This window comes from Herpailurus yagouaroundi, unplaced genomic scaffold (assembly GCF_014898765.1).
Source record: "Herpailurus yagouaroundi ecotype Mexico unplaced genomic scaffold, PumYag 159, whole genome shotgun sequence".
In the NCBI taxonomy this organism is placed as follows: Eukaryota; Metazoa; Chordata; class Mammalia; order Carnivora; family Felidae; genus Herpailurus; species Herpailurus yagouaroundi.
Window position 1 is genome coordinate 37,035,504 of NW_024412400.1, and position 15,835 is coordinate 37,051,338.

The 15,835-nt window shown below is 36.0% G+C and overlaps 1 protein-coding gene across 1 annotated transcript in view; it reads left to right on the forward strand.

Annotated features, from left to right (window-relative positions):
* The window catches only part of RASA2 (RAS p21 protein activator 2), a 95,559-nt gene that overhangs the window by 11,727 nt on the left and 67,997 nt on the right, over positions 1–15,835 (forward strand). Inside the window, exons 3-4 of the mRNA XM_040480354.1 lie at positions 3,160–3,254; positions 14,848–14,924. Of these exons, the coding sequence (XP_040336288.1) occupies positions 3,160–3,254; positions 14,848–14,924 (172 nt within the window). The remainder of the gene's footprint in view (positions 1–3,159; positions 3,255–14,847; positions 14,925–15,835) is intronic.

Consider the following 15,835-nt stretch of genomic DNA (forward strand, 5'->3'; position numbering starts at 1 on the left):
GATTTGCCAGTTGGTGATCTGTATGAGGATGAAATTTCTAAGAATATGTTGGATCTAAAAATGGGGCCCAAATATAACACAGTTTTTACAGATGGCAAGAAAATGCTGTTTAGAAGTGGTGCTGGAAAGCTGAGAATACTTTTTTTTTTTTTTACTTTGAGACCAACAAAGAGAGTTTCTGTGCCCACAGTTCCTTCATTTCTTTTTGTGTTTCCTCTCCTTGTCTTATTTTAAGGAACTAATACAGCATCTGGTGTGTGTGTGTGTGTGTGTGTGTGTGTGTGTGTGTGTGTGTGTGTGTGTGTTTGGTCTGAGCTTTTTCTGTCTATGAGTTTGTCAGGACAGTGAGGAAATGAAATAGTACCTTTAAATAATTTGTTGAGTAGTTTGTTCCTGGGAGGTTTTTTGTTTGTTTTTTTGAGGTTGGTGATTTCATGGCTACTAAAGTGATGAGTTAACTTTGCTCAAAATGGTGAACACTAAACTTGAGATAATCTTTGGGACCATTAGAGGCACAGAATTTTTACAACTAATCAGAGAAGGGCTTCTCTCTCAGAAGACCAGAATCATTCAACTCTTTCATGGCAGTGAGTGCCAGGGATGCACAAGATATGCAGTAGAAGGGAGAAGGTACTTGCTTCTGGGAATTTTTACCTGTGAACTAAGAGAATTCTCATTTGGGAAGACACATGTGATAAAGATGGATACTCAGCGATCTGAGTAGAGTTCCTACTCTCTAGTTTTTAGAAGCATTACTAATTAAATAGATTTTGGTTAGCAGAGTCTGGAAATCATATCACCATTTAAAGCACAGTGGTATTGTGATTATTTGTTGAATGAATAAATGAATCAGTTAAGCCAGTAAACTTCAAAATAAACTTTTTCAAAAACCTAATTTTCAAGTTGGGGGCTTGCTTTGGTGATACTTGTAAATATGAAAATATATACACACATGTATATTTGTGTACGTATGCATAAATTATGTATAAAACTAAAAATCCTAGAAACTGTCTTATCAGGCCTTAACCAGAAATCTCTCAGCGAGTTACTGGATGGTGAGTAAACTCTCTTAAAATTACATGCCAGATAATATCTGCATTTTTCTGGAAAGCGGACATAAATGGTGCATAGATACCAAGATTCTTAAAGGGGGAAATGAGTTGTTTTCAAAATGTAACAACTTCAGCTACAGGATATATAGATCTATTTCTGTGTGTACGTGTGTGTGTGTGTGTGTGTGTGTATCAAACTGTTATACATTGCCTTAATGTTCATATCTGGAGTAGATTCATTGGTAAATGGAGCCACTCGATAGACTTTTGATAATCATAATCATTTGTGACATGCACTACTTAATACTTTGTCATAATTCTGTATCTTAAGCCATTCTTGGTATTATATTGATTTGCCAGGAATTTGCTATAATCCATAGGTGAAACATATCAAGAGATTTGTGTAATTTCTCTCTTAACCTAAACTTCTTCAACAGTGTAAAGAATATTTGAGTGCCTAAATTCTGTACTTCGCTTTTAATCAATATATCCAGTAGTGGAAGAATTTGTTTTCCCATCATTTTGTGTCTTAAATTTAACCAAAAAAAGCACTGAAATATATTATTTTCCTGGTGCTATTTCCTCAAGATTTGAATGAATTATAAATTCCATATATTCACAAGAAGATTTTGGCCTTTACATTAGACTTCATCCTATTTATTTATTTATTTATTTATTTATTTATTTATTCATCCATCCATCATCTAACTATTGTATGTATGTATGTTTATTTATTTTGAGAGAGAGAAAGTGTGAGCAGGGGAGGAGGGGCAGAGAGAGAGGAGGGAGACAATCCCAAGCAGGCTCTGCACTAATAGTGCAGAGCCTGATGCGGGACTTGAGCTCATGAACCGTGAGATCATGACCTGAGTCAAAGTCAAGCGCTTAACTGACTGAGCCACCACGCACCCCTGCAGTGGTTTTTAGTATATTCACAGATTTGTGCAACCATCACCACTACCTAATTCCAAATTTTTAAAGAAAGTTTTTTTGTGTTTTTTTTTTTCTTGTCATACCTTTCCTTACCACTTGATACAGAACAATTGATAAATCCTGATAGAAAACTTTTTACTGTTTTCTGAAAGTTTTCAAATGTGGAACTAAAAGACCAAGATAGATCAGAAGAGAAAGGGCACGAAGTGTAATTAGGACACTTAAAGTGAAATTCTTACCTGATGAAAGAAAGTGAACTTTGACTTTAGTATATATTCTTTGTTGAAACTTTTGTGTAGAGTCTTGGAATAAATTGTCAGTTGTATGCAAAACTGGGTCTGCTTCTTAAAACTTGAATTGAGGAAGGAAATGCTTTGTACCAACATGGCAAATACTTCATTATAATAAGAACATTTCTGTTTCTTTCTCTCATACAACTTTGTTCATTGTACCGTATCTTTCTCTAAGAGGTAGAAACTCTTTAGGGAACTGCCCTTATTATTATTATTTATCATTGTTATTATTTTTTGGTATGCATTGAAGCAACATAAGCAGTGTTTATAATGCTTTGATAAAAGCAGATTTTAAAGAAAATTATTGTCTTAATCTGTAATTTTCAAGTCCGTTTTTATAATTGTTAGTGATATATGGTATTCATCTTTTTCTCTTAATTGGAACTTGTGAACTCTTATTAAATGCAAATATGTCTGTCTAGATAGAACGTACGGTTTATTCATAGTGTTAAAGGTTTGGGAGGATTAGTTTACACTGTCATTGTACATTGCTTTTTACATGGAATGAACTTTGGGTAAAAACGTGAATCTATTGAGTAAGTACTAAAAAATTCATTTGCATGTAAATACAACTGAATTTTTGTCTAATCCCCTGATTCAAAATGACCCAGAAAAGGGTCTGCCAAGGGGCAGGGGGAACTGAGGCACTTTTTCATTCTTTAGGATATAGAAAACAACTTGACCAAAAATCTGTAATAGAATTTTAGAACCATTAAAGCAAAAGTTTAATGAGAAAAAAAAAAGTGGATTTTTTAATATCAGTAGGTACAAATTATTTTAAAATATTTTCTAAAAGTATTACATATAATAGTGCTAATGATTTTTTTTTAGCAGTGCTAATGATTATACAAAATATGTTTCTCTTACATTGTTTCCTATAGGAAAAGTAGCCATCAAAAAAGAAGACTTATGTAACCACAGTGGCAAAGAAACTTGGTTTTTACTACAGCCTGTTGACTCCAATTCAGAGGTTCAGGTAAATACTAAGGCTTAAGTGGTATAAGAGATTGTCAGCATGCAGAAAGTGTGTGGAAAACAAACTATTCTAGTTTATACAGACAGCGCTATTACACATTATTTTAAATTCTGGGACCAAATATTATAGACCTTTAGGTAATATATAGCTGGAAAGAAATGCCTTGCCTTGAATTCAAGAATAATGCGTGTGTGTGTGTGTGTGCGCGTGTGTGTGTGTGTGTGAGAGAGAGAGAGAGAGAGAGAGAGAGGTTTGGGGAAGTTAGGGGGACATTTTTTCCTGTTTTAGTTCTTTTGTTCGAGTCGCAATGGCAAATTATTAATTTTTTTGGTTGGGAAATTTTTTTTAAGAGAAAAGCTACGTTAATTCTTACTTTGAAGAGAATCCCAGAAGTCTGTGATTTTATCTGTTTTGACCAGGATGTTGTTTATTCTCTTAATAAACTAGTCTTGGGAAAATATTCATTCAAACCATGCCTGAGCCCACCTTGCAGAGCCTTTCATTCCCACACCCGCCCTTCCTGTTGTTCACCCTTCTTTTTATTTGGAAGGGTATTATTACCTTTTTAAAGCTCTTCTTTCCTCTTGCCAGAATAAGAGTTCTTACAGATTCTATATGTGAGTAAAAATACATGTTTAGCCGAGTAGCTTAACTTTCTATTTCTTTCTGAAAAGTCTGAGTTTCTCTTAGAAATTGTTATTTCTATCTGAAGGGAATCCTTTTTTTGTAACCCTGTTTATTTATAAAATATGGTAAGGATTGTGAAACCATTTCCCGAGGACATACTGCAAGCAGAAAATTCTTCCTCTCCAAAAGAAGTTATAATTTGCCGCTGTGACTCAAACAGATGTTTAAGACAAGAAAAAGTGCTTTACGTGCACCCACAGATATTTGCAAATAAAGTGCGTGTGTCTCTATTTCCTCATAACCTCTCAAGCATTCTCTTTGATTAAATTCTCAAAAACTTAAGTATTTGTATATAAAACCCCTTCTTAAGTACAAAATATAATTGAAACTTTTCCTATTTTATTCACTCTACCTCATTTTAATGTTCTTTTCATTCTATTTGGCAGTAACTGTTATTCAGATTCCAGTTAGCCACTATTGTATACCACACAGGTGGAAGACAGTGTGACAAAATGGAAAGGCTTTTGCACAAGAAGTCAGAAAATTTAGATCCTAATTTTCATATGTGGTTGCTTTACTGACCTTGAATTTTATTTCTATAAAATTGAAATAAAAGTTGCCATGTTGATGCCTATGGTTGTGAGAATTAAGTGAAATATTTTTAACAGTGTTTTAAAAACTGTTAATTGCTACACAAATATAAAATACCTGTTTACCATCAGTCACTCAGGTGGCCATTTTCATAATATACCTTTACCAAAAGGCAGATATGAAAGTCTTAAAGTTTTTAATTTAAAACTATTAAAGCTTTTCCTTTTTAATAGTATTAACAAAAAGTGAGACAAGAAAAGGCTTTGATAATTTGGTATGAAATGAAATTTGGGTTTTATATTAAAGATGTAATTTATTAAAATTCATTCTTATGGCCAGTATAAGTTTGCTAAAAGATCTAAGTCCCCCAACTCTCAAAAAGTAGAAATCTCTCTGGAATATGTAATTCTTGGAGATGGTATTAGAGATTAGTATTAGATATTAGTATTAGTATTAGGATCAGTTGAGTGTGTAAAACTCATCTCTGAATCATAAAATCCTGGAAATAGCATTTCATTGTTAGAGATAACGTCAACATTTTTTATTTGTTATGAATGATTTTCATGACCATGAGTTATTAACCTTTACAAGTTTTTTGCTTGAATGATAATTAGTAAGGTCCCTTTAAAATACACTTTAGGGGCACCTGGGTGGCTCGGTCGGTTGAGTGTCCAACTTCAGCTCAGGTCGTGATCTCATGGTCTGTGAGTTCAAGCCCCATGTCTGGCTCTGTGCTGACAGCCCAGAGCCTGGACCCTTCTTCAGATTCTGTGTCTCCCTCTCTCTCTGCCCCTCCCCTTCTCATGCTCTGTATCTGTCAAAAATGAATAAACATTTTTAAAAAATTTTAAACACACTTTAGATTTTTTTTTTTTGACATTTATTTTTGAGAGACGGAGGGAGACAGAGCATGAGCCGCGGAGGGGCAGAGAGAGAGGAGGCACAGAATCTGAGGCAGGCTGCAGGCTCTGAGCAGGCTCTCAGCACAGAGCCTGATGCAGGGCTCGAACCCACAAACTGTAAGATCATGACCTGAGCCGAAGTCAGACGCTCAGACAACTGAGCCACCTAGGTGCCCCAAAATTTTAAACACATTTTAGAAAGAAGAGTACATTAGTGGCTTAGTGGCTGGGAGGATGTAGAACACCTTTCAGGTTAATATGGTACTATTGGAAATAATGTTGTTTGGCCCCAAAACTGATACAGGAATACTAAATTAACTTTGTGAGCCTAGAAAAGATAGAAGAGTAGCCTACGTTTCATACAAATCCTACTTTGTTAATAGATTTGTTCACTTGCATAAATTTTATGGAATTTTACAAAATACCATGGAAATAAGAACAGTTGATGGAGCCATCCCGAGAAGGAATGGGTTCAGTAGGGATTCCGCCTAGTAGTTACTGTTAGTGATTAGATGGTGTATCCCAAGCACAGTACTAAGTACTTAATATACATTTTCTCATTTAATCTTCAGAAAAGCATTATGAGATGTAGGTAGCCTTAATAACTCCATTGTACAAATATAGAAAATGGATTCATAGAGGTTAAATGACATCTCCAAAGTCATAGAACTACTAGGTGATGGAACCATGGTTCCAATAGAGATCTTGTCTGATTCTAAAAAAGCTTTCTTGCTTTTCACTATTTGTACTGTTGGGCATGAAAAGGCTTCAGCAGGTTATTAGGAGAGAACATCTGAGTATAAGGAACAGAAGCCTACTCAGATTAGCTTAAAGAAAAAGGGAGGGGCATTTGAAAGTTCCTAGGGAACTTCTTAGAGTATAATTACAGGAAATTTGGTATGGCCAGTGAGAGCTGGAAGTTGTCAGGCATTTACTTAAGAGGAGCTGCCTTTTAAGTGGAGATCAGGTTCTTACAATAATAATCTAGATACAGTTTACATAGTCAAAATTATTTTTGAAAAGATTTTAACTTCTCATAAAGTGCACTAAAGTATTGGGTAGTTTGTTTTTGGTTGACTACTACATAAAATAGTTGGCTTGCATTCGGGACCATGGTGAATGAAAAATATGTATTGTATCTTTTTTTAACGTTTAGTTATTTTGAGAGAGTGTATGAACGTGAGTGGGGGAGGGGTAGAGAGAGGATCCCACACAGGCTCTGTTTTGTCAGTGTAGAGCCCATCGTGGACTCAATCCCATGAACGGCTGAGCCAAAATCAAGAGTTGGACACTTAACTGACCAAACCACCCAGGCCCCCCTATATTGTATCTTTAAACTGTGGACTTTCACTCAGTGCAGCAGTAGATACTGCAAGGGGCACTTGGGAACTGAATCCACTGATTCATATTTTCTTATTCATATGCTCCCTATGCTCGTTGAGTATAAGTGCTCACTGTTTAGTGTTTTTTCCTTCCCTCTTATTTTGTAAAATGAATAGTTAATATTTCCTATCTTGTACTCTCATTTTAATACTATTCACTTTGCAAAATGAAAGGAACAAAACCCACTATTTAATGAGATTCCCTTGTATTCATTTTGTATATCTGATGAGATTACATGTTTCTCTCTTCTGTTTCTCTCTAATCTCTTCCTGACAGCTAAAAAAATGCCCACATCAGCCTGAGTTTACGTGACCCTACAACCCCTCACCTTCTAAGATCTGATTTAGTTCTCTGCAACAATTTAGAGCATTTGGCCCAACTTGGGTCATATGTCCACTGCATTCTAATTGGTATGATTGGGGCAAAGTTACTGTAAAGCAGTCTATTTTGGGACTTTGGGTAGGCATCTCCCCTAAGAAAGGGTTTGGGTGGAAGAAATTATTGGCATCTCTCCCTCAGAGGGGAAGATGTTTGTTTTCCCAGCTCTACCACTAATTGGCATTTGTACCCAAAACAGTTGCTAACCTGTTGTTGTCTGAGAATCTTCATCTGTGAAATGAGAACTTCATTGTATAGGATTCCCTTCAGTTCTGAAGTTGTAGGGAAGTAATATGCAGAAATGTAATTTAGCCTTCAAATGAAAAGATCCCAGTAGTAGTAAGATGGGTTTTATATCAAAACAGTTGAAAATTACAAAGAACACTAACCTCTTACTTTGGATTGTTTCCCGGATGCTTTATTATTGCCATTAAAAATGAAAGTTATTTTCAGGGTGCCTGGGTGGCTCATTTGGTTGAACGTCTGACTCCGGCTCAGGTAATGATCTTGGAGTCTGTGCTGACAGCTCAGAGCCTGGAGCCTGCTTCAGATTCTCTGTCTCCCTCTCTCTCTGCCCCTTACCCGCTCACGTTCTGTCTGTCTCAAAAATGAATAAATGTTAAAAAAATTTTTTTAATGAGAATTATTTTCAGTTTTCAGACATTTGAGATATTATTATTAATATTTCATGAATGTATTTTTCTCCACTTTTTTTTCTGTTTCTTTTTTGTTTTTGTTTTGCAGTTTCTCCCTCCATTTGAACCATTCTCTTCCTAACCCTCTCTTATCTGCCTTCATACCCCACAATGGGCCAGAGGGAGAACACAAAAGACTCTCCATGATGTTATCCATGACGTTGTATCAATAAGTCTGGTGGACATTTTTCAGTCCCCCTCTTACATGATCTTCCAGCAGCTTTGATACAGTGGACCACTCTTTGTTTTTGAAGCATTCTCTTCCTCAGTTTCTGGTTGTGGTTATCATCCTACTAAACTTAGTGTTCTTTCTCCTACTCTTTTCCACATAAGTAAAGTTAATATGGATTCTGTGGGTGCCTCTTTCTATAAATCCTCTTTTTGGCTTCAGTGATCAGCAGCCATGCTCTTAGCTATATAGTCCTAGAATTCACAACAAACTTGAGGTATTTTTCCTTTCTTTAGTTCTTAGGTGCTGTGATAAAGAGTATGCCTTTACATAAGACTGATTAAGCCATATCTGTTATCTGGAGAAGTTGGTACTCTCATTAATTAAGGGTGTTTGTCTCATACAACTTGTACAAGCAGTAAATCCAGATGCGCTGTCAATCGTGTCTTTTTGATGTAATGACTTAGTTAATAAGTCTTTACCAACAAGCTTATCTTGAATTTCTGGATCATGCCATAAGCTATTGATTGTTTTATGTTTTTTTTTTTTAATATGGCCTCTGCCCTACACTTTAAACAAGTATTACAAACAATAAATGCGATGATCATACCTAATAGTACATACATCTGGGTTTTTTTACATGCCTGATTAAAACACAGTGAACATAAAGGTATAATTCATTGTTACAGGTTAATTTTGTAAAAACTTCATTTGTAAAATTGTAAATGTGAAATAACAGGAGCCATTCTAGATTGTAATAAATACTTCTTTTTTTTAAATTTTTTTTTAACGTTTATTTATTTATTTATTTATTTTGAGACAGAGAGAGACAGAGCATGAACAGGGGAGGGGCAGAGAGAGAGGGAGACACAGAATCTGAAACAGGCTCCAGGCTCTGAGCTGTCAGCACAGAGCCTGATGCGGGGCTCAAACTCACGGACCGTGAGATCTTGACCTGAGCCAAAGTCGGACGCTTAACCGACCAAGCCACCCAGGCACCCCAGTAAATACTTCTTTAAGGAGAAGAACAAATCTACCCATAAATAAGAGAGATTAAGTAAACCCTTTATTTTGTTTTTTATCTGACAGCTAATTGTGTCCAAAATGATTTACTATATATGAAAATATCTGTCAGATAACAAGAAGTTGGGATTTCCCCTCCCACCCCCCATATAAAGAAAACTTCCCACCAGTTAAAATATACTGAGTTCTTTTATGTGGAATGGTTGTTATAATGTAGTATTTTGTGATAAAAACTAAAAAAAAATCTAGACTGAAGAAGTTTTTAAGTATGTGCATTGGGTTTTGCCCAAATACTTGTAATTCACCTGAGTTTCTGAAACTCTATGCAGAAATTCTCATGATATCTTCTACAAAAATACAGATTTTTGTGTGAACTTTTGTAAAAGTGATTGAAATAAAGTTAACAATATTTAATATAAAATATTCAACTTTCATATAATCCTAGAGTAATATAAGTTCCTAAATATGCTTCCTAGTACAAATTAATGTGATATAATCGCATATATCAACTTAACGTAATCATTGCTACAAGATATATATAGAATAGCTCCCAAGAATTTGGTTTAATTTATTTTTTTAATGTTTATTTATTTTTGAGAGAGAGAGAGAAGCAGAGCATGAGCTGGGGAGGTACAGAGAGAGAGGGAGACAGAGAATCTGAAGCAGGCTCCAGGCTCAGAACTGTCAACACAAAGCCCGATGCAGGGCTTTAACTCACGAACTGGGAGATCATGACCTGAGCCAAAATCAGACATTTAACTGGCTGAGCCACCTAAGCACCCCTTATTTGGTTTACTTTAAATAAAACATAGAAAATACCTTGCCAGTTATCTAATCTTCCCAATATTTTCTGACATATATGAAAAGTATACTATTTTGTCATTGAACCTCCCTTAGGAGATTGGGTAATAAGAAAGCAGTAATGGACCAAATCACATTGCATGTTTATCATCAAACATAGTTCCTTATCAGAGTCTTGTAGTTGGTTCATTGTGGCTAACGTCTCCGTTTTCTCTAGTTGCTTTTAGGATTTTCTTTTGATCTGCTTTTAGCAGTTTTACTATGCTCTGCCTTCATATGGTTTTATGTTTATCCTATGGGTGTTCATAGGGGCTCTTAGATCTCTGCCTTGATGTCTTTCTTTAGTTTTGGAAAATTCCAGGCAATTATTTCTTTATTTTTTTTTTCTCTCCTTCCCTATTTTATCTGTCTCCTCTTCTGGGACTCCAGTTACATGAATAATAGACCATTTTCCTATGTTTTCCTGTGTCTCTTATGTTTTCCCCCTCTCTCTGCTTCACTGTGGATATTTTCCACTGACTAATTTATCTCCCATCTTACCAGTTCTCATTTCAGCTGTGGTTAATTTGCTGTTGAATACATCATTGTGGTTATCTTATTGCCTGATTCTAAATTTTTCATTTGATACACTTTATAGTTTTCAGTGTTTTGTTGGCTTTTTCATTTTGTTGTCTACCTTAGTAAATATTTTAAGCAGCTATTTAAAAAAAATTTTTTTAACATTTATTTATTATTGAGAGATGGAGAAAGACAGACCGTTTGCAGGGGAGGGGCAGAGAGAGGGAGACACAGAATCTGAAGCAGGCTCCAGGCTCTGAGCTGTCAGCACAGAGCCCGATGTGGGGCTCGAACCCACAGACTGTGAGATCATGACCTGAGCTAAAGCCAGATGCTCAACTGACTGAGCCACCCAGGCGCCCCGTTAAGCAGTTATTTTGACCTCTGTCAGTTAACTCCAACATTTGCATCTCCTCTAAATTGACTGCTTTTTGTTGGTTTTTATTTTCGTTTTTGTTTTTGGTGTATGTCTTCTGGCATGCTTCATAAATTTTGATGGAATGCTGAACATTGAAAAATATGAAATAGTTTAGATATAACTTGAAGCTGTGGATGATGATGTTTTTTTTCCTTCAGAGAAGATTTAGTTTTTTTATAAAGTTTTTTTTTTAATTATTTTTTCTAACATTTATTTATTTTTGAGACAGATAGAGACAGAGCATGAACAGGGGAGGAGCAGAGAGAGAGGGAGACACAGAATCTGAAACAGGCTCCAGGCTCTGAGCTGTCAGCACAGAGCCCGACGCGGGGCTCAAACTCACAGACTGTGAGATCATGACCTGAGCCGAAGTCAGATGCTTAACCGATCAAGCCACCCAGGCGCCCCGAAGATTTAGTTTTTTACTTTTGGCATATCTAGAGGTTAGGGGTTTGGCTGATTCTAGGCTAAGTTTTGGTCTTTGTTTTTGTTTTGTTTTGTTTTTCTTTTCTTTCTTTTTTTTTTAACGTTTATTTATTTTGGGAAAGAGAGAATGAGTGTGCATGCATACACAAGCTAGGGAGGGGCAGAGAGAATCCTAAGCAGGCTCTTTGCTATCAGCACAAAATCTGACATGGGGCTTGATCTCACTAACTGTGAGATCGTACCATGAGCCGAAATCAAGAGTCAGACTCGTAACCGACTGAGCCACCCAGGCACCCCAGTTTTGGTCTTTGTACAGGCTGGTCAGTGTTGTTCACTCTTACTCTTTAGGCATAGTCCTTCAGAGGTTCCAACAGAAAGCCTGTGTATTTGCCAGTGGCACTCTACCTTGTTGGGCCTTGGGCTCCAGTTTTTATATGCCCAGCACCATGAGACTGTAGACTGCCTTGTTTAAGTTCTTCAGCCTCTCAAGCCACTGCTGCAGTTAAGGAGTCCCATTCAACAAGCTTCTTCAGATGCCCCACCAGCAACTTCTACTTATATATTATTGGCCAAAATTGTATCATATGGCTGTCCTTAGCCACTATCACCTGGCTTCAGAGGAGACTAGGAAATGTTTTGCTGAACCCAAAACTACCCTCTCCAAAAACAAAACAAAACAAAAAATACCTAACTTGTTTTGCTATAATCCAAATCTATAAAATGATGACAGATGTAAATAAAACCAAACTTTTGTATGAATGTATTAAGGAATACTAAATATTTTCTCTAAGATGTTCATAGATTTGGGTTTCTAATACTGAAAAGTAGTTTCAAGTAATTTTTTAAAACTTTATTTTTCCTAAAAAACAGGACTCTTTGGTAGTAGAAATTTTTAAAATCTAGATGAGCAAAAAAATCTGAAATCCTACCAACCAAAGATAACTTCTGTCAGTGTTTTAGTAGATGACTTGTAGTAAATTCATATAGTAATGTATATAGTATGTTTCATTTTTCCAAATTAACATTATACACCCTATTTTCTAACTTGTTTCTTTTGCTAAGTATCATGTACATACTTTCATGTTAAAGTATACAATGAGGTAGTGTTTCATAGTTTAGAAATGATAATTTCCTTGATTTAACTTATAATGCTTTTTTTTTAAGTTTATTTCTTTATTTTGAGAGAGAGAAGAAGAGAGGGAGAATCCCAAGCAGACTCCCTGTTATCTGTGCAGAGCCGTATGCAAGGCTTGACCCTGAGACAGAGAGAGATAGAGAGAGAGAGAGAGAGAGAGAGAGAGAATATCCCAAGTAGGCTCCCTGCTATCAGCACAGAGCTCGACCCCAAACCACAAGATCATGACCTGAGCCAAATCAAGAGTCAGATGTCCAACCAACTGAGCCACCCTGATGCCCCTAATTCATAATGCTTTTTAATTTTAGTGTTCCACCCTGACAGTATATGTCTTGTGGTTACCTATTCTGTCCCCAGTCTTTTCTTGACCAGGTTAAATACACAATTATGTTATTGCTGACTAATACCAAAGGAATGGTCTCTTCAACAGCCAGTAGGAATAATGAACGTATTAGGTAGGCTCTGACTGAATGATAATGATTCCTCGTAGAATCCCATTAAATATATACATTTTTTATTTCTAGGCTTTACTTGATGCAGTGCTATGATTGTTAGTTGTGAATGGAACTATTGTACTTTTTTTTCCCTACTCTTATTTTATTTTATTTTTTTTTTTTTTTTAAATTTTTTTTTTCAACGTTTATTTATTTTTGGGACAGAGAGAGACAGAGCATGAACAGGGGAGGGGCAGAGAGAGAGAGAGGGAGACACAGAATCAGAAACAGACTCCAGGCTCTGAGCCATCAGCCCAGAGCCCGACGCGGGGCTCGAACTCACGGACCGCGAGATCGTGACCTGGCTGAAGTCGGACGCTTAACCGACTGCGCCACCCAGGCGCCCCTCCCTACTCTTATTTTAATAGTTTCAATTGTTTTAGAACTAGGATAGATCCTAGATATTTCCTGAGAGACTGTTGGGAGTGCCTTGTTAGCATACAGTTTCGACCATTAAATGCATACATGTTAAAATAGTAAAATTGCTTTGAGCTGCAAATGTTGATGCAGTTGGCTAGGCTCACTTAGTAAGTGACACACGTATGCTGGCCTGACAGCAAAGATGATTCAAAATTCGAGTTGAGTAATATTAAAAATTACTACATATCATGAACCTCTTCTGGGTCATTGTCTAGTAGTAGGGGTTGTGAATATTAAAGTAGAATTAATGACCAATTTTATAAATTTTATGTGAATTTGTCGATAGTTGTGCCTGAGTTTTTAGTGGAAAATTGGCTTAGTTTAATTCCAGTTCCACCTAACTTCCAATTTTACTATTGCTAATGCTTTTGTTTCTTTAGAACTTAGCTTTCTCATGCAGACTTTTGTGTTGAGATCCGCCAATCAGTGTTGTTGCTCCTCACTACGCATCTAACCCTGAGCTTTGTAGTTAATGCACCTCAGATTCACGCTTACGGAGCAAACCCTCATAAGATACAGAGGCCGATTCAGGTTAGATTACTGTGAAAGAATGTCTGAAAGGGGTTATTCCAAAGAGGAACAGTGACTTGATAATGAACTTTCCTATCTCTGATGAAATTACTTACGTCATCAGCCCCTAGACATCACACCCCTGAAATCTCTACTGTGAGAATTTGTCATGTCAGCTGGGTGGAGGTAATCCAAAACTGATTCTTAACCACTTCAGAATTGCTCATAACCAGTTTAGAATTGCTCATCACTGGTGGCAGCATGAAAATATCAAGCTCCAGATTGTATTGTCCCTATGCCTTCATTTCATGAGAAGTTGAGTTTGCTTTAAATTTATATGTAGTACTGGATTTTTACAACTCCCATTTATTAACAGCTAATTAAGAAAGTACTCATTTATTTTCGGTATCCCATTTTTTTCATTAGGGCTCTTGGTCCTATATTATCTTTTGTTTATTGTCTTCCCACTAGATTGCGAGCTTCTTATAAGCAGTGATTGTTGTCTTATATATCTATTGATTCCTACCCAGCCCTACAGTGAGTGACTACTAAAATATAGTAGATATTCCATAAGTCTTTAATTTTCAGAGAAGTGTTGACAACTTGAGTCTTACTAGCTCTAACTTAGTTTTATTTTTCAGAATTGTATGATTTCTCTCGACGTATAATGATACTGCCTCTATCCTTATTGATGGTTTAGATTTTCTGGAAAAAGCATTCTATATTTTATAATTTGCTTTCATTTCAAAGTTTCCTAAAACATAAATGCTACCTTTTTAAAAAAATCTATGGTAATTGAGATTCATAAATACTTTTTGAACTGGGATTACATTCTTAGATTTGAATGCCGTGTCTGATATAAGCATTTGACTAGATCTACGTCGTTGGTTATTAGTCATTTAACGAGTACTTAATATGGGCAAAGCCATGTGCTAGGGATCACAAATTTAGTTAGTGAATAACTAAATATTTTAGGTACCATTTGAAAAAGTACATACCTTTAATAATTTGTCAGCAAAATAGACTACTCAGTTTGCCAATTTTTTTTTTTTTCTCATTATAGGGTAAAGTTCACCTTGAATTAAAACTGAATGAACTGATAACAGAGAATGGAACTGTGTGCCAGCAGCTTGTTGTACAGTAAGCATATTTCTTTTACCAAAATCAACTGGAAATAATTCTCCATTTTGTATTCTTTGAACCTTAAGCCCACACCTTATTTTATATACTTCAGAAACTTTTTTGAAAAATGAAACTCTGCTGTGTTGTTCCTTTATTAAGTTGATTTCCAGTTTGTTTTCTTATGTCTAGTCTACTCAGGTTGTGATAAGTCATTAATTCATTCAGCCTTATTTATTGAATGTGGGTTAAATGATGGAGTTAGGCAAGGGGCTGTTAAAGGATCATGGATAAACGTGTCTAACTACCTGGCAGAAGAGAATTGGAAAGGCTTCCTATTAGACGGCCTCTAGAGAAGAGACTGATACCACAGAGCTGAGCATTAGGAACCCTGGGACTAAAACTAAATGGCTACCTTGAGAATGTATTGATTCTCACCTACTTAAAAATTCCTGTTTTGCCCTCAAGTCATTTTCTGAGGTTCAGACTCTAATCTTCTAACTGCTCTGGAAATCTGTTCAAGCCTAATTCTCTCTTTTCTCTTCCACCCAAACTTTTCTTCTGTGTTATCAACAAACTACTGGATATCCCTGACTTCTTTTTCTCTTTGTATTAACTAATAATCTGAATATCCCCTGAGTTACTGTTTCCTTTACTGCCTTCTCAATTAGATGCTGTTTTCTACCATACCCACTTACCTTACAGTGGGGTGAGTGTTTCTCTCTAGACTATAATTTGTTCTCCTTATTATGAACACCCCAGCCCTTTTGAGGCATTTTCCCCTCCCTCTCTCCTCCTCTCTGTCTCTCTTTATTTATTTATGTTTATTAAATATATAATATTACTTTTTTTAGAACTCTTTTTTTTTTAAGTTTATTTTGAGAGAGAGAGAGAGAGAGAGAGAGAGAGAGAGAGAGAGAAAGAGAGTGCAA